The 22,544-nt window shown below is 33.1% G+C and overlaps 1 protein-coding gene across 2 annotated transcripts in view; it reads left to right on the top strand.

Moving 5' to 3' along the window:
• Positions 1 to 22,544, top strand: part of Nox4 (NADPH oxidase 4) — a 169,849-nt gene that overhangs the window by 32,291 nt on the left and 115,014 nt on the right. For both annotated transcript variants that reach the window (XM_071617160.1, XM_027942593.3), the window contains exons 4-7: positions 894 to 978; positions 7,335 to 7,432; positions 10,868 to 10,895; positions 19,919 to 19,991. In XM_071617160.1, coding sequence (XP_071473261.1) covers positions 894 to 978; positions 7,335 to 7,432; positions 10,868 to 10,895; positions 19,919 to 19,991 — 284 coding nt within the window. The remainder of the gene's footprint in view (positions 1 to 893; positions 979 to 7,334; positions 7,433 to 10,867; positions 10,896 to 19,918; positions 19,992 to 22,544) is intronic.

Below are 22,544 nucleotides of genomic sequence, written 5' to 3'. Positions count from 1 at the left end.
TGTATGTGTGTGTGTGTGGGTATGTGTGAATCCACTCATCACTAAAACAGTAAGGTACTACTAGACAGATAGTAATTTCAAATGAATTTTTAACTTGAGGTAGCTTTGATCTGTGAAGTTCATATGTGCAACTCAATCCGGTAAAACTTCTCAATCTTGTAATTACATTTGGAAACTTTATTTTTAAGGCAGTAATTTTTGTGGAAATAATTCCTTCCCTAGATTGCCTTCCATTGTAAAATGCTAGGTTTTGATCCCTATGGCTGGCTATTGGCTTGGCATGAAAAAAGAAAAGATAAGTGGCAGGAAATAAAAGTGCCTACTGAAGTCTCCCAGTATTTAATAAGTCTTTAAAAATTGTTTCACAGTGTGAAATACAGATATTCAAAGATGCTTGACATTTATTTTTCTATGAGATCAAGCAGGCATTTAAAACCCTAGATGAGATTGCCTCATTTAAAAATAATCTTATTTTTTGGCTAGCAAAGGAAATCATATATACTGTGAAATTCAAACATCACAGAAATATGTAAAATAGTCAGAGAACTTTCCTCCTGATCCTACTCTGCATGAGCAACTACTGATGACAGTTTAGAGACATTAACATCCAATGCCCTTAACTTTGAACAACATAGAATCAAAATGTAGTTTCTATTTTATAATTTTATTCCCTAAAAGTATCTTTCATTCTTAAGAAATCAATAACATAATCTTTTCACATTATTTTTAATTGTTTGAATGTTTCATTAAGTGTATCATAATTCATCTCACTAATTTTAATTCATAGGCTTCTGCTATATTTCCAAAATTTTTATATTATGAGTAGTGTTAAAGTGAAAAAGGTTGTACATCTTATTTGTTGCACCTTATTTACCATATTAAATTTTATTTAGGTACCAAGCAGGAGAACAAGAAGATTGTTGGATAAAAGCAGAACATTTCATATAACCTGTGGTATTACTATCTGTATTTTCTCAGGTGAGAAAGTCAGATGATATTAAACTTTTTTTTTAGAAATATACATTTTACTAGTGTTTAAATGTATCATTTTATTGTTCTATACATTATTTGCTGTCACCAACATGAGCTTTTCTTACATATGTTAGTTTATACTCTTCCATGAGTTTAAAAAGAGTTGTCCAGGGGAACTACAGAAAATGGGTGTGTCTTATGACTTTTTCATTATGATACCCAAAGTCCCCACCTCCCATCCCAGGCTGATGGGGACTGTTTCCCGAAAGTAGATAATTTCATTTATAAATATTGGAAGAAACAGACCAAAAGTTTTCAGGCTCTAAAAGGAATGATATGATATGAGTTTAAATGCTTGAAAAATAAAATGTGAAATATTCATTTACAGAAAATGATTCCCCCCAAAACTATATTTTGTAAATATGTCCTTGATATTAGTATTTGGGTATAATAACTGATGTCAGAATTTATGGAATTTTATCTTGATCTATTTGAAGTTAAATATGTAAAATGAGAATCCTTTCATTTTTAAAAGTCACTGTAAAATAAATTTTTATTGAGGATTCATGTGGTATATTTCAAATCTTTGAAACAGAAAGAAATAAACATAGTGATGTAGTGATGTGCCCTGAAGAGAGGTTCTGTAGGTTCTACCCCTAGCTGCCATCTGCCTTACTGTGTTAGATCACCTCTCTTATACTCAATTTGTGGCTTTTTAAAGAAGTAAAATGGCTAGGCATGATGGCACATGCCTATCATCCCAGTGGATTAGAATGCTGGGGCAGGAGAATTGCAAGTTGGAGGCTAGCCTCAGCAATTTTATAAGGCCCTGAGCAACTTAATGAGACCCTGTCTCAAAATAAAAAAAAAGAAAGAAAAAAAGAAAGCTGGGTATATGGCTCAGTGGTTAAGCAACCCTGGGTTCAATCACAGTACTAAAAGAAAAAAAAAAAGTAAAATTGTGAATATAGCACCAACTGCACTACTGACTGTACAATTTTAAGTGTAAAATGAGACCATACATGTGGAGTTCTTAGAGCATGATGGGTTATTTCAATTTACAATTTCAGAGATTATCCCAGTGTCATATAATACTTGACATTTTTATCTGACTATTATTTGATGTGACATAGCTGTGTTGATACTAAAGTCATTTAACTGGACATTAATGTATGGCCACTTTTACTCAGGAATGTTTTGCAATGGCTATTACCAAGAAGTTATTAAAACTTCAAGCTTTTAAAAAATTACCAAGCATTTTTGAAACAGGCATATTCACTGTTTTATCCCAGAACATCCTCCCATCATTAGTCCCCACTTCTGGAGGTGAGAGATGGGGAAAGCATTTCAGGGATGGATTTAGAACTCTGGTGCAGCTTAGACTAGAGGGAGACTGGGAGTCTAGGATGAGGTGAGGATGTAGGCTGTGATAAGAGTGGGATGGGTCAGAGGCAGGAGCATGAAAGATTAGGAATGGAGGAGGATTAGAAACCTGTGGCATATTTATTACTTGATTTGTTCTAAACTATAATTATGTCCAAATATCCTGGGTGGATTGGAGAACAACCTGGAGATCAAGATATTGTAGAGGACTACTGGATGACCTTGTGTCCTAGAGGGTTCACATTTTTCCACTCCTTAGTGGTCTACTTTGGATGTTACTTTTTATTTTTTGGTACTAGGGATTGAACCCAGGGGCACTTTACCACTGAGCTACATCTCCAGTCCACTTTAAATATTTTATTTAGAGACAGGGTCTTGATGAATTTCTTAGGACCTTGCTAAATTGCTGAGGTTGGCTTTGAGCTTGTGATCCTCCTGCCTCAACTTCCCCAGCTGCTGGAATTATAGGCATGTGCCACCACACCTGGCTAACCTGAGTTTTCTTATCTGTAAAATAAGAATGATTCTGCCTACCTCACTATTTTGCCGTGAGAGTTAAATGAAAATATTCACATAAAGTTCTTAGCACAACTTCTTCCCAGCTGCCTAAAATGAGAAGCAGAGGTTTCTTTTGACTTAAAAGCCTTTTAAGGAAAGTGTATATCAATTGTCTCTTACATGTTTGTTATGTAGGACAGTTTTCTCCCCAGGGGAATTCAGAATGACAATTCTTCAAGGGCGCTATTGTATTTTTGCGACATAAGTATGTATTTAACATATAAATTAATATGTAGTTAATTTAAAATGAGAGTTGTTTTTTTAACTAGATTTCAGTACTTATGAGGCTATAGAATACTGAGTTGTTTATAAAGTTTTATGCCTGTCATAGTCAAATTATACTACAATCTTTGTTTTACTTCTTTTAAACTTGCTTGTTACAGTTTGCTTATTTCTTTTATTAAAAAAAATTAAAAATCATTTTTTAGAGCAAATGTAGTAAGTTCATAACAAAACTGAGAAGAGATTTTTCCATATACTCTCTTTGCCTACCACCTTTTCATACATAGCCTCCCTCATTATCAACATCTGCCAACAGAATGGTATAATCAGTTTGTTACAATTGAGTCTACATGTGCACGTATTTATTACTCAAAGTCCATAGCTAATGTTAGGGCTCACTCTTTTTAAAACAAATTTTAATTTGTTCTTTTAGTTATACATGGCAGTAGAATGTATTTTGACATATCATACATACATGGAGTATACCTTCCCATTTTTGTGGTTGTACATGATGTGGAGTTACACTGATCATGTATTCATATATGAACATAGGAAAGTTATGTCTGATTCATTCTACTGTCAAGGGTTCACTCTTAGTATTGTGCAATCTGTGGGTCTGGACAAGTGTATATTAACACATATCCACTGCTAGTATCATGCAGAGTATTTTTCACTGTCCTGTGTTTCCGCTGAGCTCTATAGTTCATCATTCACTTTTGTCTAATCCCTGGCATCCACTGATCTTTTTGTAGTTTTTATAGATTTACCTCTTCAGAAGGTCATACAGTTGGAATCATATAGAATAGAGCCTTTTCAGATTGGCTTTGTTCATTTAGTAATATGAATTTAAGTTCCTTCCACATGTTTTTATGACTTGGCTGCTCATGTCTTTTTAGCTTTGAATAATATTCCCTGGTCTGGATATACCTCAATTAATTTATCCCTTCACCTTTAAGGATATCTTCAGTTGCTTTCAACTCATAGCAATTATGAATAAATCTACTGCAAACATCTGTGTTTGGGTTTTCATGTGAACATAGTTTTAAACTTGCTTGGGAAAACATGAAAATGTTCTAATGTATGGAAAGAGTATGTATGGCAGGATTACAAACTGTCTTCAAAAATGACTATACCATTTTGAATTTTCACTATCAGTGAGTGTGAGGCATGATAATTACCTTGATAATTCCTATTTATCCACATCTGCACCAGGATTTGGAGTTGTCAGTGTTATGGTTTTTGGCCATGCTAACAGTTATAAAGTGGTATTTTGTTGTTTTAATTATGTTTCCCTGAAGATATATGATGTGGAGCATCGTACATGGCAGGTATGCTTATTTGTCATCTATATGTCCTCTTTTTTGACTCTTTTGTAATCACATTTTATATTTTATTATTGTTGAGTTTTAAGTGTTTTTTGTTTATTTTGGATAAAAATCCTTCATCAGATATGACTTTTGCAAATATTTTCTCCCAGTCTCGTGACTTGTACTTAATGAAGTCCAGCTTATCAATCCTTTTTTTTTTTTTTTCATGAATCATGCCTTTGGTGCTATATGCAAAGGTCATCACCAAATTATAGTTTCAATACAATTCCCGCTAAAATACCAATGACATTCTTTATATCTCGAGTCTTTCTTTATATAAATAGAAAATATGATCCTAAAAAAGTACATGGAAGCACAAAAGAATTCAGAATAGCCAAAACAATCTTGAGCAAAAAGAACAAAGCAGAGGACATCACACTATCTGGCTTCAAAATACACTACAAAGCTATGGTAACCAAAACAGCATAGTATTGGCAAAAGGCAGACACACAGACTAATGGAACAGAGCCCAGGAATAACCCCATGAGTATACAGGCAACAAATTTCCAACAAAAGTGTTAAAAGCATATGTTGGAGAAAAAGAAAGACTCTTCAATTAATGGTGCTGGGAAAACTAAATATTCACCTGTATAATACTGAAAGTTGACCCCTATCTTTCACACACATACAAAATTAACTCAAAATAGTTCAAAGATCTAAATATAAGACCTGAAACTATGCAATCACTAGAGAAAACAAGGAAACATTTCAAGACATTGGAATAGGCATACCTCTGTTTTATAAGACACCCAAATTATAGGCATTCAAAGCAAAAACCAGACAAGCAGGATTATGTTAAATTAAGAAGTTTCTGAGGAGCAAAGGAAATAGTCAACAGAGTGAAGAAACAATCTACAGAATGAGAAAGAGTTTTAGAAATTATTCATCCAATGAAAGATTAATATTCAGAATATATAAAAAATTTTAAAACTCAACAACCCAAAACAAATAATCTAATTCAAAATGGGTAAATTATATGAATAGATACTCCTCAAAAGAAGAATGATTAATAAGTTTGAAAAAATCCTCAACATTATTAGCTAATGGAAATAAATATTGTATACCCTTTTGAAATGTCACACTGTACTTCTTCTTATATGTGCACAAATATTATGTGTTAACCAAAAATTTTTAAAAATGTTCAAGGACATGGACATGATAATTACCTTGATTAAAACATCACCCATTGTATACGTGTAGTGAATTATCACACTGTACTGCATAAACAAGTACAATTAAAATGATAATGATTGATTATAAAATGATAATGATTGATTATAATAAATAAAAAGTCATCATCAAACCCGAGGTAATTTACATATTTCCTCATGTTGGCTTTTGGGGTATTATAGTTTGAAATTTTACATTTAGTTCTGTGATCCATTTTGAGTTAATTTTAATGAAATATGTGAGGTATATGTCTAGACTCATTTTTTTTAAATGTCAATTTTCAACTGTTCCAGAACCATTTGTTGAAAATTCTATTTTTCCCCCTCCATTCCATTGCCTTTGCTTCTTTGTCAAAGAACAGTTGACTTTATTCACAGTCTATTTCTGGCCTTTTTATTCTGTTCAATTGTTCTGTCTGTTCTTTTACTGAAACCACACTCTCCTGATTAACTTTCTAATAAGTATTCATTTGTCGACTTTTAATGTGACCTTTTCCCCACTTCTAATTTGATTACCTATCTTATAAGTCCTTTAAGTCAACTTTGAGTTTATTTAGCATTCAGTCCCCTCTCACTTTCATTAGTTTTTGTAATCTATTGCTCCTAGTCTCTCTGTATTTTTATTCTGGCTTGCCGGGGATCAGAGTTCTCTGCTTTCCCCACTATGTCTTCTTTTGAATGACTACATTCCATACATTGTTGGAAACTATAATGGCTTATTAAGCAATTGCAGAGCACTTATCTCAAGTCTTTCACTTCTGTCACTATCATTTTATAGAGAAATGTAAACTGAGGAGCTGGTAGACAAGCAATGTGGTCAAGATCACAGGATTTTTAGTTAACTGTTGTTCCTTCCAATACATTATAATATTGTTTACCCATTTCATAACTTATTTCACCCACAGGAAAAGGTTGGGAATGGAGGAGAATATGGGTGATTTGCTCCTTCCTTGATCTATCTCCTCAAGATATTTTTTTTTTCTCCCCTGGTTATGTTAAAATGAGTTTGTCTTGAAATCTATAGTAATTTCCTAATGCTTTATCTTTTGTATGAACTCTGAGTCAGCTACACACTCTGTACTGTGCAATTATAGGTAGGTCATTTATCAAATGGTGATCATTATTTTCCAGAGTTTTTGTTTCCGAAGTGGTTCCCAACATTCTGTTTTTGGGATTAGGACATTATCTATGGATTGTGAAAATTTTCAGTTGGCCAAAAGCCTTTCAGTTGGCCTCTATTTTATGTTGTATGACAATGAGGTGTATAAGATATAGAGAGGTTTGGAACCATGGGAGAGATGAAGGATGTAGAATACCTAAAATACCCAGGAGCCCCTTAAGCAAAACAGTAAATGTCAATGTTATTAGACTTGCATTTTTTAAAATATGTATGTGTGTGTGGTGGGGTCAACGGTTGAGTATGTATCTTTTTTTTCAAATCTGAATTACCATGGCTATTTCATTCTAACTTTTGAAAATTAGATAAAGTCTCAATATTCAAGAGTTTTGAAATATTTTAAAAGCTTTACTTTTCAATGTAATATTCCATTGCCCATATAGCTCTTACACTTTGCCCCTATATTACACTGTGGGAGGAACTGACTTCTTGCCACACAGAGTGTGTCTGAAAATCTCGTTGACATGCACCTGGTGTGTTCTGTAGGTGTGCATGTGGCTGCCCATCTGGTGAATGCCCTCAACTTCTCAGTGAACTACAGTGAAGATTTTATTGAACTGAATGCAGCAAGATACCAAGATGAGGTGGGTGGTCTCTGTCTTCCCATTTTCCTTTCACTTGTCATTAAATGACTAATGAGGGTCTGTGATTTTCACAGAAAATTTGTACCTTGCTTCTCCTTTTGAGTGCTTTAAAACGCAGTTGTCAAGTTGAGTTTTATTCCCTTTCAATAGAAAATATAGGTAATTACTATTTCATAGTCTCTCCTGCTGAAAATGGGAGTTTGCAGAGTGTCTACTTTTTAAATTCTGTAATGTTCGGATGGTTGCCACTCAGGTCTACCTTCTGACTCCCAGCAGCTTTTGTCTAATTCCTATCATTTATTTGAGAGTTTCGACAGTACCATTATAGGGTAAAAATACTTTAATATTTCGCATACTATGTTTTTGGGAAAAGGGCAGAAAAGAAGGCTATTTGTGGATCATGGGTAATCAATAATTTAACCTAAAAAATATCGGTGAGGTTTCATGATTCCTTCCCCGCTCCCACCCCTCCCCCTGTGGTATTGGGGATTGAACCCAGGGGGACTCTACCACTGAACTACATCCTCAGTTCTTTATATTTATTTATTTATTTTTAAAATTTTGAGGTACTCTTGCTATATCTCGAGGCTGACCTTGAACATGAGGTCCTTCTGCCTTAGCCTCCTTAGTAATTGGTATTATAGGCATGTACCACTGCTAGGCTTTTTCCTTTTTAATTTTACTCCTTGAAATAGATGACCTTGAGCCAAACTCTATAGCAGGCAGTATCTGATTTAGCTCCTTTTTAAAAAATGTGAAACCACCCATGAAATAAAATTGTATGTACAAGTGGTAGGCCAGAGCCTGATGTACAGTGTATGCACAGCTCTGGTTAGGTCTCTGCTGCTCAGTACTTCCACATTGTCTTTAAGCTTCCTTTGCTTCCCAATGACAAGACTGCACCAAAACTGTTCTGCCTCATTGTCCTTTAGTATTGACTGGTAGTGACAACACACTTGTTCTCCATCTTCTCTGTTTTCTTTTCTACATATCACCTGAATTTTTAGGGTCAATATTGCTATAATCATATGCTTGAACTCCCTCCCAGAACAAAACAGAAGAGAAAGTAACAATAAATAGAGAAAAAAAGTCACTAAATCTAAACAGCAAGTAACTTTCAGTAAATCTCTTGTTTCTAGTATTTTTAAAAACATTAAGACTATTTATTTGGTCTGGATTAAGCATTGGCATTGATATTTTCAAAAAGCTCACCAAGTGGTTATAGAGTATACCTAGTACTGAGAATCACAGAAAAAAATCTAGCTCCTTAAAATGCCCATAACTATCCTTCACGTGTAATGATTTCAAACTTAGCCTAAATTTCTAGCTTCCTTCTCCCTTTCTGCATCTATCTTGCCCTCTTTCCATTACACTTGTGTTTACATTTACTGCTCTTGCTATATACTTTTATTATTTTATCATTTTCTTTTTCTTTCTAATGCTGGGGCTGGGATTTGAACCTAGGTATTTGTAGATGCTTAGGAAAACCATTTAATGCTGAGTTACTTCCCCAGCTATTTCCCCCATGCCTTTGCTTTCTCTCTTTTAGAATTCAAATATCTTTAGTACTTATAATCATTTTATCATATGAATATACTTTTTCTTAACATTTCCTACATATTTTAGTAATTTTGAGGTTTTTAGTAATTAAAATTAATTTATGTTGAGCAATATATTTAGTATAAAATACTAAAAATCTGAGTAGATGAAATTAAAACTGAAAGTTTATCCTTCAAAGCTAGTCACAGTTAATCATTTTGTGTTTCTTTTAAAACGTTTGAGTAATATTTGATGATACCCATTCGTCTGCAATTTACTTGTTTCTATAAGTATCCATATTAAGGCTACTGTTTCAGAATATATCTGTCTCATTCTCTTATAAGAATGTGTTATATTTTTTAGCTTTTTTCTTATTCATGGGCATTTAGGTTGATTTCAAGTTTTTGTTATAAAACATACTTTACTAATACTTGTTTCAAGTATTTTTAAAAACATTAATACTATTTATTTGGTCTGGATTAAGCATTGGCATTGATATTTTCAAAAAATATCAATGATGGGCTGGGGATGTGGCTCAAGCGGTAGCACGCTCGCCTGGCATGTGTGCGGCCCGGGTTCGATCCTCAGCACCACATACAAACAAAGATGTTGTGTCCGCCGAAAACTAAAAAAATAAATAATAAAAATTTAAAAAAAATATCAATGACCCTGATACTCTGCCTCATCTTGTTATCTGTGAAGCTGTTGCTGACCCTGATACTCTGCCTCATCTTATTATCTGTGAAGCTGTTGCTCACTCTCCAGTTCTGTCTTCTTTCTCTGGCAATAGTAATTTTTCGATCTTTTGGCTTTCCATATTTATATATTTATATTTCAGTGTCACTTTGCTCAGCTCACTTTTTTTCTAGCTATTCGTATTTTGGGTTTCTCTAGATCACACTTTGTCATGTTTCTAAAACCAGAAAGATAAGTCATTTGTCCTACATTACGAGGTGAGGAGCTACTCCAAGGCACGTGATGCTTATTCCAAGCCCCTTTAATTACACCACATAAATGGTTTCCTGTTTACTATATAGCCAGATTCAAGGTGGAACATAAATAAAGTAATTCAAAATCTTGTTTAGGGCACTTGGTAAGTAGCTCATTGGCCAACTGCTTGCCTAGTATGTATGAGGCTCTCGACTTGATCCCTCACATTGCAACAAAACAAACAAAAACCAAAACACAACTTGTGCAGTATTAAGCATCATGAGGGTGAAAAATCAAATCCACACATTTACTGGAGATTGACCTAAGTTTTGCAGAAGGTAGAAAAAGAGTTAACTGTACTCCATTACTGTATGAGAGATATATTTTAAAATAAATACTACAATAACAATATTTTCAAGTATTAGAAACATATCCCAATTCTTTCAGTGTTCTCACAGTTTTCACAGTATTTGAAATATGGTGAGTTTTCAATTATTCATCTTTACACTGAATTTAAAGTATGTAAACCTCTGACATTTTGTTGGTGTTGATTTCCACCATCTTGAGGTGCATTCTGGCAATTGCAGTAGAGTGTATATTAATATTCCCACATTATAGTTGAAGATGTTGAGTCCCCAAATTGTCAAAAGGTGGGCTTAGGACCAATACCACTAGCTTATAAGCAGTCATTAAGATTAGATCCTAGGCCTTCTGACTTATCCAGTACTCAGCCTTTCTCAGATAAAAAACCAAAAAACCCTTCTCTGTATTGGATTATTTCCCTTGTGCTAATCTCCTCTAGCATTATGAAAATGTTAGAAAACTTAGTTGATTCTCTTTCACTTAAACTGGAAGACTGCTATCTGACATGCCCACTACATGGTTCTTATACCCTTCAAATTTCTGATAGAATTTCATATCAATGTTTATTTTTCAGTCAAATATTTTCTTTTTTATTTTTCTTAGGATCCTAGAAAACTACTCTTCACAACTGGTAAGTTGTTATTTGTTGCCTATCCTTAGATTTAGAAATGTCTGAAAATAAGCCCAGTCAAAGTGTGCAGCAATTAGAAAGATGTTAAAGTACAACATATGGAAAATTTGCATATTGGAACAAATGTTAAGAGGTCAGGCATAAATGAGGACAGAGGGACAAGACACAGTTGAGTATGAATGAACAAGGAGTAAAAGCAAGCAAACACAAGTCATGTTTTTCCAGTGAAAACTACAACCCCATATGCTTGTTTAGGGTCTGCTTTGTGTGGCTGTTGTGACAAGTGCTGTGAAAGATGGCACACATATAAGTTATTGGAAAGAAACAGAGTATTCCAGTATCAGTATAGTTCATATAATCCTGTAATTTAGCAGGATGTATATTGTGATATTAAAACCTATAACTGAGAGCAGAAGCAAGCCATCATTAACATCAGTCATGGTTTTGAAGTGTGTCTCCATTTTCTTTTTTTTTAAATTCTAATTTGTTATATATGCAGCAATATGCATTTCAATTCATATTACATAAACAGAACACAATTTTTCATATTTCTAGTTATATATAATGTAGAATCACACCATATGTGCCTTCATACATGTACTTAGAGTAATGATGACCATCTCATTCCACCAATTTTTCTACACCCATGCCGCCTTCTTCTACTTTGCCCTATCTAGAGTATGTCTAATCTTCTCACAGCCTTCCCAATCCCTATTATGAATCAGCCTCCTCATATCAGAGAAAACATTTGGCATTTGGTTTTCTGGGATTGGCTTATTTCACTTAGCATTATATTCTCCAACTCCATCCACTTCTCAGCAAATGCCATGATTTTATGCTCTCCTAATGCTGAGTAATATTCCATTCTGTATATATACCACATTTTCTTTATCCATTCATCTACTGAAGGGCATCTAGGTTGGTTCCACAGTTTAGCTATTGTGAATTGTGCTGCAATAAATATTGATGTAGCTGTATCTCTGTAGTATGCTGTTTTAAATTTCTTTGGTTATAGACTAAGGAGTGGGATAGCTGGGTCAAAGGTGTTTCAATTCCCAGTTTTCCAAGGAATCTCCAAATTGCTTTCCAGACTGGCTGCATCAATTTGCAGTCCCATCATCAATGTGTGAGTGTACCTTTTTCCCCACATCCTCTCCAAAACTTATTTTTGTTTATATTCTTCATAGCTGCCATTCTGACTGAAGTGAGATGAAATCTTAGAGTAGTTTAGATTTGCATTTCTACAATTGCTAGAGATGTTGAACATTTTTTCATATATTTGTTGACTGATTGTATATCATCCTCTGAGAAGTATCTGTTCAGTTCCTTTTCCCATTTATTGATTGGGTTATTTGTTTTTTTGGTGCTTAGCTTATATACCCTAGAGATTAGTGCTCTATCTGATGTGCAAGTGGTAAAAATTTGCTCCCAAGATGTAGGCTCTCTATTCACTTCACTGATTGTTTATTTTGCTGAGAAGAAGTTTTTAGTTTAAATCCATTCCATTTATTGATTCTTGATTTTAATTCTTGTGCTATAGGAGTCTTATTAAGTAAGTAGATGCATAATCCAACATGATGAAGATTGGGGCCTACTTTTTCTTCTAATAGACATAGTGTCTTTGGTTTAATTCCTAGGTCTTTGAACCACATTGAATTGAGTTTTGAGCATGGTGAGAGATAGGGGTTTAATTTTATAATGTTGCTTATGGATTTCCAGTTTTCCCAGCACCATTTGTTGAAGAGGCTATCTTTTCTCTAATGTATGTTTTTAATGCCTTTGTTTAATATAAGATAACTGTAATTATGCGAGTTAGTCTCTGTATCCTCTATTCTGTACCATTGGTCTACTTGTCTATCTTGGTGCCAATACCACGCTGTTTTTGTTACTATTGCTCTGTAGTATAGTTTAAGTTCTGGTATAGTGATACCACCTGCTTCACTCTTTTTCTAAGTGTTGCTTTAGCTATTCTGGGTCTCTTATTTTTCCAGATGAATTTCATAACTGTTTCTTCTATTTCTATGAGGAATGTCATTGGGATTTTGGTTGGAATTGCATTAAATCTGTATAATGTTGTTGGTAATATAGTCAATTTGGCAATATTAATTCTGCCTATCCAGAATAAGTGAGATCTTTCTATCTTCTAAGGTCTTCTTTATTCTTTCTTTAGTTTCTGTAGTTTTCATTGTAAACATCTTTCACCTCTTTTGTTAAGGTGATTCCTCAGTATTTTATTTTATTTTATTGAGGCTCTTGTAAATGGGGTAGTTTTCCTTCTTTCTCTTTCAGAGGATTTGTTACTGATATACAGAATTGCCTTTGATTTATGGGTTTTGATTTTATATCCTGCTACTTTGCTGAATTAATTTATTAGTTCTAGAAGTTTCTGGTTCTTTTTCATTTGTAATTTATTTTTCTATCTCAAGCATATTGTCCATGAAATCTCAGTGGAGACTGTCAATTTGTTAAAGAACATGAAACCTCAAAATTTTTCTCCTGATGTTAATGTTAAATGTTACAAAAATTCTTCTATTTCTTAACCTTATATTTATTTATGAACATGAAAAGAGTAAACTGTATCATGGGGACTGTCAGCATTTACTTCAGAGACAAGGATGATTGAGTAGTTGAGAGGATTCATCATAAATGATTGTCTTTGATAACTCATTAAGAATCAGACTTGAATAGGGGACTGAGGCACATTACCTATCAAATGTATTGTTTCCCTTTGAACCAATTTCATGATGAAAAATAACAAAAATTCAGGTGCTTTATTCCCCATGTCATGATTATATGTTTAAATTCTTAAAATGTATTTTATCTCTGCCTATGGATTTATATTTACTGCTTGTAAAATATTTCATATTTTTCTCTTTAGTAACAATAGTTTTGCTTACAATTTTGGTCATCAAAAACATATTTTATTTAAGCCTCAAGGTTTGGATGAGAAATAGGAGAGGAAAAAAGCAGAAAAACAAAACTTTATGCATGAGTCAACTATTTCTTGGTTCATATAAATTAATTTAAAGGAAATGAAAAAGATCTTTGTATTAATACTGTTTTCTACAGCGCAATGTTTGATTGAAAACCTTGGGACATTTATAATGCTCCAAAGTCTAGTTTACAAAGATAAAAATTTTCTTATAAGACTAAGATATTACATTGATAAACTTAATATAATTTTTACTGCTGTATAACTCTGTGACCCACCCTACTTTGCATAAAATGCTAGAAGTATCCAGAAATGGTGTTGGAATAAAATAAGATACTTAAAAACAAATTCTCTGGCTCTATCTTAGGGCGCCTTTGGGAGGGACATAGTGTTATGATTTTACTTGCCTTCCCTGGTACCTGGGAAGCTAGTGTTCTGTCCTCATGAAACATTTTGTCATTCTCTTGAGCACACCTTTTTACGATTATCTGTCTTTTGTTTGAGATAGTCAACTCTTTTTCTTTGCCTGGTCAATATCTGCTCATTCTTAAAATCACAGTTGACAGATTGTGATTCTACCAATATGTAGAATAGTTTATTGCCTTAAAAATTTGTCTTTTCCTCTTAAAAGTGAGCCTCTTCAGGTGTGTGGCAGGGCTCCCTCTGTGGTATGTAAGACTCAAGGAAAAATTTTTTTCCCCTTCTGTTTTTGGTAGAACTTCTGTTAATTTAAATAATTTGAGTCACCCCAAATTAACAAGTGGGCACCATTTTGGTGGCCCAGTTCACATAATTTCATGAGAGAGATACTTTATGGTAGCTGGGTGCTTCCCAGCAATGAACTGGGAACTGAAGCTATAAACAGAGAGCTTCCAAAGCATGAGTCTGAAGCTTTTTAGGAGATGTGGCTGAGCCCACTGAATAGTGGCACATCAGAGCACATGGGAGCCTAAGGATGGTAAGGGGATGAGAAATGCCTCTTCTCCAACAGCCTTAAATCAATTTTGTAGTTTTACTAATGACCAAAAATACTCCATAGCCGTCTTTGAATGTTCTCAGATGCAGTGTGTAGGAAAAATTAAGTTACTGTCTAATGTTTTAGATTTTTGTAGTGGTAAGGAATACATTTTTATTCACTGATAGATTGTTTTGGATTATAGTGTGGTCAATGTTGCAGTCATGTATCTTCATGTCTAAAATTTTTTCAGTGTAATTGACAATTAAGAAATTAAGATGGTTTTGTAAAAAGGAAAAATAAAGCCTGGGAAGTGTAAGAGACAAAGTATAGTACTTAGACTTGATACATGTGAAATAGTAAAAGTATTTCAATTAAAAATTTGTAAAATAAAATTAGGTTAAATTATTATCCAAAAATTCAATAAAAATGCTTATATACTACATATTTCTAAATTTGGGAGTACCTTATATGGTGACAGTAAAATGCACAACATCTAATTTAATTAGGAAAAAACTGCACAAATAAGCACAATCATGTTTCCAATTAAGTTAGAAGAAGTAGAATAATTGATAAAAGATAGTATGTTTCTGATCACATTAGATATGGGTATAAATTATCTCTCAAATTCATCCAGAAATGACAGTAAAGTGCAATTATTCATTTAAAGGTTACTGGTTAATGAAATTAACATGCATAGATAACAAACAATAGGAATAAACATAGAAACTTATATTTTCCTGAATACAAGTGAGTGTTTGGCTTCATAATTCAAAGAATTCAAAGGGTTCAAAAGAAAATAAGTTGTATTCTGCTGCCTTTCCTATCCTCTACTATCCCCCCTCCCCTCCCCTCCCCTCCCCTCTTCTCTCTCTACCCCCTCTACTGTAATTCATTTCTCCCCCTTGTATTATTTTTCCCCTTTCCCCTCACTTCCTCTTGTATGTAATTTTGTATAACCCTGAGGGCAGAATACAACAGACACTAGTATGGCAATATGTAAATCAATGGATGTGTAACTGACGTGATTCTGCAATCTGTATACGGGGTAAAAATGGGAGTTCATAACCCACTTGAATCAAAGTGTGAAATATGATATATCAAGAACTATGTAATGTTTTGAACAACCAACAATAAAAATTAAAAAAAAACAAAAACAAAAACAAAAACAAACAAACAAAAAAAAAAACAAAGTGGGATATGCATGGATCAGTGAAAAAAAAAAAGAAAATAAGTGTAATTCATTTAGACAAGTAACTTTGCCCAGTGCAGTTACACTAATATAATGATTTTCAGCCTGTTTTTCTTGACTCTTGGAATGTATAGCAATAAGGAGCTAATATAAGGGACTTGGCTGAGTTGCTAGGCAAGTCTGAGTTAGAGTGCCCTTCGATGGAACTGGAAAGCACTCCATGCTTGCCTCTCTCAGCACTTAATGCCCATGTTGCAATTGCCTACTTAACCTTCCTGTCTCCACCACCGAGCTGAGTTTTCTTTTAGAGCAGGATTCATTTATCTCTAGCACTTAACAGTACACTATGTCTACAAACATTACTGAACAAATAAGATATTTATTTAACTATTTTCTGTGATGCACAGATCTCTATTACAGATAGTGGGTTGGCAAGCCTCTGTTTATTTACTTCCAATGGTTACACTTGGGGCTTCTTAAGTTAGTATCTCCCTCTTCTGTTTTTTCTCTTTCTTTCTTTCTTTCTTTCTTTACCACTGTAATTATAGAGTTTCTTTTTTCCTTGTAAAATTTTCTTCTTCATTGGTCTGAAATCTGCAGCTATAAAAATTAAAAGATTAGTCTTTTAATACATTTGGGAGATAGGAAAAATAAATTCTTTAGATAAAATAGACAACTTCATAAGGAACATTACAATTATTGAATTTATTCTTGTTAGTTTACAAATGAGATTCAGTGAGATTAGAGTTTTGCCTATCAGAGCTTTATACCACTGTCCAGGTGGTCTAAGCTTCTCCTTTATCTTCAAATGATGAAAGCCAACAATTTTATATAAGTCTTTTGGTTTTCTGAATGTTCTGCTCTAAAGGGAATTCATTTCTATGTTCAAACAAATTTGAGGAAATATTTAAGTTTACATGTGTTTCTTGACTATAGTACTTCTTAGAGAGTTTTAATATACTGGTGTACCTTATGTCTTTTCAAGGCAGGATTATAAGATTTTTGAGTAATAGAAACTAGTATCTCAGAAAATTAATGTTTGAGTAGCATATTTTAGAAATTGTGGCTCTATTCTAAACATAGACAGTGTTTTCAAGTGTCTTTCCAATGAAGCAATTGCAGATATTCTATAACAGATAGTATGCTTATACTATCTATATCAGCATATGCAAATATCAGCATATGCAAAACCACAGAGGAGACCCTATGTGTGGATATAGTAGAACATTAATAAAGTCTCAATAAAATTGTTATAGAGGCTCCTACTACCGTGATTTTCATACTGTATATGCATTTAAGATTCTAACCTTTAGTTATTCATTTAATCAAATAAGGTCTTTTTTAAATTACTTGAAATGGGAGAAATTAGCTCTTTCATCACCTTCAATTTATTGAATATATACATATATATATACATAAAGTATGTAATTTCATTGGTTTCAAAATATGTTATATCAAATCATCACCAAAATCATCATAATAAATATTTTTATTATCCAAAAGATTTTTGTGCCCCTTAACAATGTGTTTTGTATTCTACCACTTTTAGCAGCTGTTCTACTTTTTATCCCTAAAGAATAGTGTGATTTTTTTTTTTTTTAGAGAGAGAGAATCTTTTTTTTTTTTTTTTTTTTTTTTTTAGACAGACACAACACAATGCCTTTTTTAAAATTTTTATGTGGTGCTGAGAATCGAACCCGGGTCCCGTCCGTGCTAAGCGAGCGTTCTACCGCTGAGCCACAATCCCAGCCCCAAGTGTGATTTTTCTATAAAAGCAATTATAGGGCTTGCACTTTTGGGGGGTTAAACAATTCTGCTTTTTTCACCCACTCTAATAATGCTATGATTCACCTTTGTCCTTGCTTATTTTTTTTTTAAATATCAAGAATTAAACTCAAGGGTGCTTAACCACAGAGCCACATCTTCATCCCTTTTTCAATTTTTTTTTTTTTTTTTTAATTTTCAGGGTCTCACTAAGTTTCTTAGGGCTTCACAAAGTTGCTGAGGCTGGCTGTGAACTTGTGATCCTCTTCCCTCAGCCTCCCCAACAACTGGTATGACAGTTGTGCATCACTACATCCAGTTCTCTCCTTTTTCTGTATTGACACTTCATAGCTTTTTATTGTTGATTAACTTTCCAGATATAGATAATATCTAAATTGCTTATCCATTCATGTGTTTATGGAGATCAGAGTCATTTATGTGTCCTATTAAAAAATAAAATAGCTATGAGCATTGTTGAATACATTCTTATGTGGCTATGTTTGTGTTTTATTTTGAGTAAATACTTGGGAGTACAATAGATGGACCATTTTGTAGGCATCATTTTTTTTTTTTAAATGGCATATTTCCTGAACCATTAGTTCTTTAACATGAACTAAATTAGATATCTTGTTTTTTTCTTACCCCTCTAATAGAAGCACTCACCTGGAGGACAGGGAAAGGGAAGACCTTAGAAAATGTAGAAAAGATGTGATTATTAGGTCATTAGGTATAGCAGGGAAGGTCATGTCCCATTAGTTTTCTAAATTTGTATCATGGGAAAAATTAGAAGAAAGCATGCAACTGTTAAAATCCAAAGATTACTACCCTTATTTTTCGTGTGCCCCTTTACAAGTGACAATTGTTTCCACTGCACTGAGAGTATTAATGTTATTTGCCAGTAATTCTAAGTCTGCTGCAGTCATAAAGATGAATACTTGTGTTGACCTTCCACTGTATCCTCTTGACTGCTGTTTTAATGGCATATGGTCCATGATCACCTTCTGTTCGGTAGGTGGTGCTAGTCAAGGGGAGAAGTGGGAGAATTGTATATTCTTCTCCAGACAACAGTCTTCCTGTAGCTTTCTTTTTGGCACGATTTAAGAGTCTCTCAGAGGAGATGTTTAAGACTTAACTGTTACTTATATGATTTTTCAGACTAAAAAATGTAGCATAGACATATAGGGTATTTAATTTGATAACAAAATGTAAGAAAGGGACATACTAAGATTTCAGCTGTTTTAGGAATGATATATCAACTGTTCATTTGGACAAACTATATAACCAATCCTAAGTTTGTAGCAATTTACCTGTTATTAATTTTGACATGTTTGTACATTTCATTCTATTTTTTTAAACCAACATCATGTCATGTGAAAAGTGTGCCATCTGATTTTAATGTTTTCCATACTTAGAGGAACTACCTCTGAAAGTATTCTCAGAGTATCCGCACAACGTTTTTTTAAAATTTTGTTTTTAGTTGTAGATAGACACATACCTTTATTTTTATTTATTTTTTTTTAGCTTTTATGTGGTTCTGATAATCAAACCCAGTGCTTCACATGTGCTAGGCAAGTGCTCGGCAAGCACTGTACCACTGAGCCATAACCTCAGCCCAGCACAGTACCTTTTTTTTCTTGAAATCTACAATTTTTGTTCCATATTTTTTATTTTTAAAAAAGCTTTAGGTTTTATAAAAAAACATTTTTTATTTAAAATTATTCCAGAAAGTGGAGTCCAAACATAGTTATTTGAAATTGAAGCCAGAGGAGTTTCTAACTCCATATTGGAGGGAGGAGAGAGTCAAGATATTGAGTACTATGGTGGAGAAAACCAAAAACAGCAGGGTATTAAATGTTAACTCTGTCCCCTTGCATTAATTATTGACATTTGATGTCTTATGTGCCTGAACAAATAGGTTTATATTCACAATTCTGAGTTGAATATTTGGGGAAATAAAAAAGAACTCTAGTAGAGGAAGGAAAGATTCTGCCTTGTCTTAAGTACTCTGGAACTGTGCTGATTTTGAAAAGGCTTGTTAGAGAGGAACATACATGCACATATACAATTTCAGTTTGGCTTCCTGCAGAACAGCATAGTACTTTGGATTTTAAGGAAATATCTTTTGTGCTTTTTTACTCAATGTGATTTAAGTTAAAACCTACTTATGTACATTTTTACAGTTCCTGGCCTGACAGGGGTCTGCATGGTGGTAGTGCTGTTCCTCATGATTACGGCATCTACATATGCAATAAGGTAAGTGTCAGAGTCAGTTTTGTTATCTACTAGTTTATAGTATTGATACTTTCTTTGGGTTATTTTCATTTTCATATATTGGAAATATCTTGATAAACCAAAGCATTTAGCCAATGCAGTGTCCTAGTTAATGGACTTCTACAGGTAACAAAGACTGAAATAAAGGTGATTGTAAATATCATTTCCTGTTCTGCAAAACCTCTTTAATGATCAAGGAAATTTGAGTTCTTCAGAAACATCTTTCTGAAGGACAGTTTATTTCTGTGGCACACAGGCTTGAATTCAATTGCATACATATGGACGATGGGTATTCCTAAGAATATATGACTTAAAATTATTTTATAGCTAATTTCCTGATATCAGTTTGTTTTGCTGTAAAATAACATAGTGTTCCAAATAGAGCTGTGGAAATATGGTTGGTTGATATCTGCTAAAATAATTGAAGATACATGCATTCATACTGGTTTTCATATTAAAAGATTTTGAGCAATTTTAGAGATACATTATGAGGAGCACTTTTATATTATTTTAGATGGATATGTTCTATGTTTAAGAATATTTATAGTGTCTTATGTTTCTGATTAAACTTTGTTTAAAGAAAGCAAAAACAAAATTTTCAAAAGTCTTCAATCTTTCTATTTGCTGAGATGTAAAAACATACACATGTATGTTTCAAAGTATATATATATACTTTGAAAATAATTGCCCAATAATATACTCAAATGAGCCAATGCTTATATTTCCAAAGACACCTACTTATATTTATACACACTCCCCCAAAACTCAGAAGTAAAGTCAATACTTATTTCTTTCCTCTTCCTGTCTCCACCAAAATCATTATATTTCCTTCAAAATCCTAACTTTTCTCTTTTGGCATATATCTGTGTACTTCCCCTAAATAAGATCATATCATAGTATTAAGTTCAATCTGCTCTTTATTTAAATTTGTGAACCGAATATCTTTCACACTAATATTTTTTTAACATTCTTTGTTAACAATGGCATAATATGTCACTATATAGATATTATTTTCCTAGTTCTATACTTATGGATATTTTGGGCTGATTTCATTTTTCCACTATTAAATTCTGAAACAAACACTGCCATCCATGTCTTTACATTCTTTTTCAATGATATCCTGAGGGAAAATTTCTACATGTAGAATACTGTGTCACTTGGTAAACTTCTAAAACTTTTCATAATAATTAAAATTTTCCTCACATGAAAAGAGAATCTTAACATCATTAGTACATGAGGGTGCCAGTTTTGTGGGAGAAACACTGTTTTATGAAGGAAAAGTAAAAATTTTTAAAAACATTTTTAGTTTTGGACTTCTTTTTTTTCAATACATATTTTATTAGTAGGTAAATGGACCTTTATTTATTTATGTAGTGCTGAGAATCAAACTCAATGCCTCACACATTCTAGGCAAGTGCTCTACAACTGAGCCACAATCCCAGCTCAGTTTTGAAACACTTGAAGGAAAATTAGGGTAATTGACGTAGCTATGCACAACAGTGCAGATATATGGATACTAATACATACCATTCACAAATAAAAGGAATATTAACATTTTTTTCTCATTTCAATGGATTTTAAAATCCATTAAAAAGTCATTAAAAACTTTATTTATGGATTAAGATAATCATAGTAAATTAGGAATTAACTGATTTCTTTGTAATTAAAAAAAACATAAAAGTCAGAATTTAGAGCATAATTAGCAGTGAAAAGTACCTAAATTTTTAAGAAAAATCAGGAAAAAGTTAAGGTTACATTTTTAATTTTATCTTTTTTTGGATTTATTTTTAAAAATTTATCATTATTTACATATGGTAAGAAATGAAACATTCCAAACCACAAGAAAAAAAAAATGCAACAACATATTGTCACTATTTCCAGAAAAGTAGATATAATTGCCTAGTCAGAAAATTTGAAAGAATTATGAAAAGTTTAAGAATTAATATTGAATAAATGAATTGAAATATGTAATCAAATACAAAAAATATTAAAATTTTTTTCTATCCTAGCTCCAACCAGTTTGAAAATTGAATAAAATAAAACTCTAACATTCACAATTGAAACAAACACAAAATATGTAGGGATAAACTTAGTGATTGTTATGGTTGGATATGTGGTAACCCCCCAAAATTCATATGTGAGACAATGTAGGAACTTTCAGAAGTAAAATGATTAGATTATAGAGCTGTGACCAAATTGGTGGATTAAACCACTTGACTGTATTAACTGGGTAATGTTCTTATGTAGGTAGGGTGTGGCTGGAGGAAGGAGTTCACTGCAGGTATAACTCTGGGGTTTATATTTTCTCTCTGGTGAGTGGAGCTCTCAGTGCTTCTTGGTTATCATATCCTGATTACTTTTCTCCTTATTTTATGCCCTTGTGCCATGATATTCTGCCTGACTTTAGGCCCAAAGCTATAGAGTGGGCCAACCATGGACTGAACCTCTGAAACCACAAGCCAAAATATACTTTTCCTCTCCTGACTAGTTCTATCTGGTCTTTTGGTCACAGCGTCAAAATTGACTAATATAGTA

This window comes from Marmota flaviventris, chromosome 9 (genome assembly GCF_047511675.1).
Source record: "Marmota flaviventris isolate mMarFla1 chromosome 9, mMarFla1.hap1, whole genome shotgun sequence".
Classification (NCBI taxonomy): domain Eukaryota; kingdom Metazoa; phylum Chordata; class Mammalia; order Rodentia; family Sciuridae; genus Marmota; species Marmota flaviventris.
This window is presented reverse-complemented; position numbering and strand designations above follow the sequence as displayed.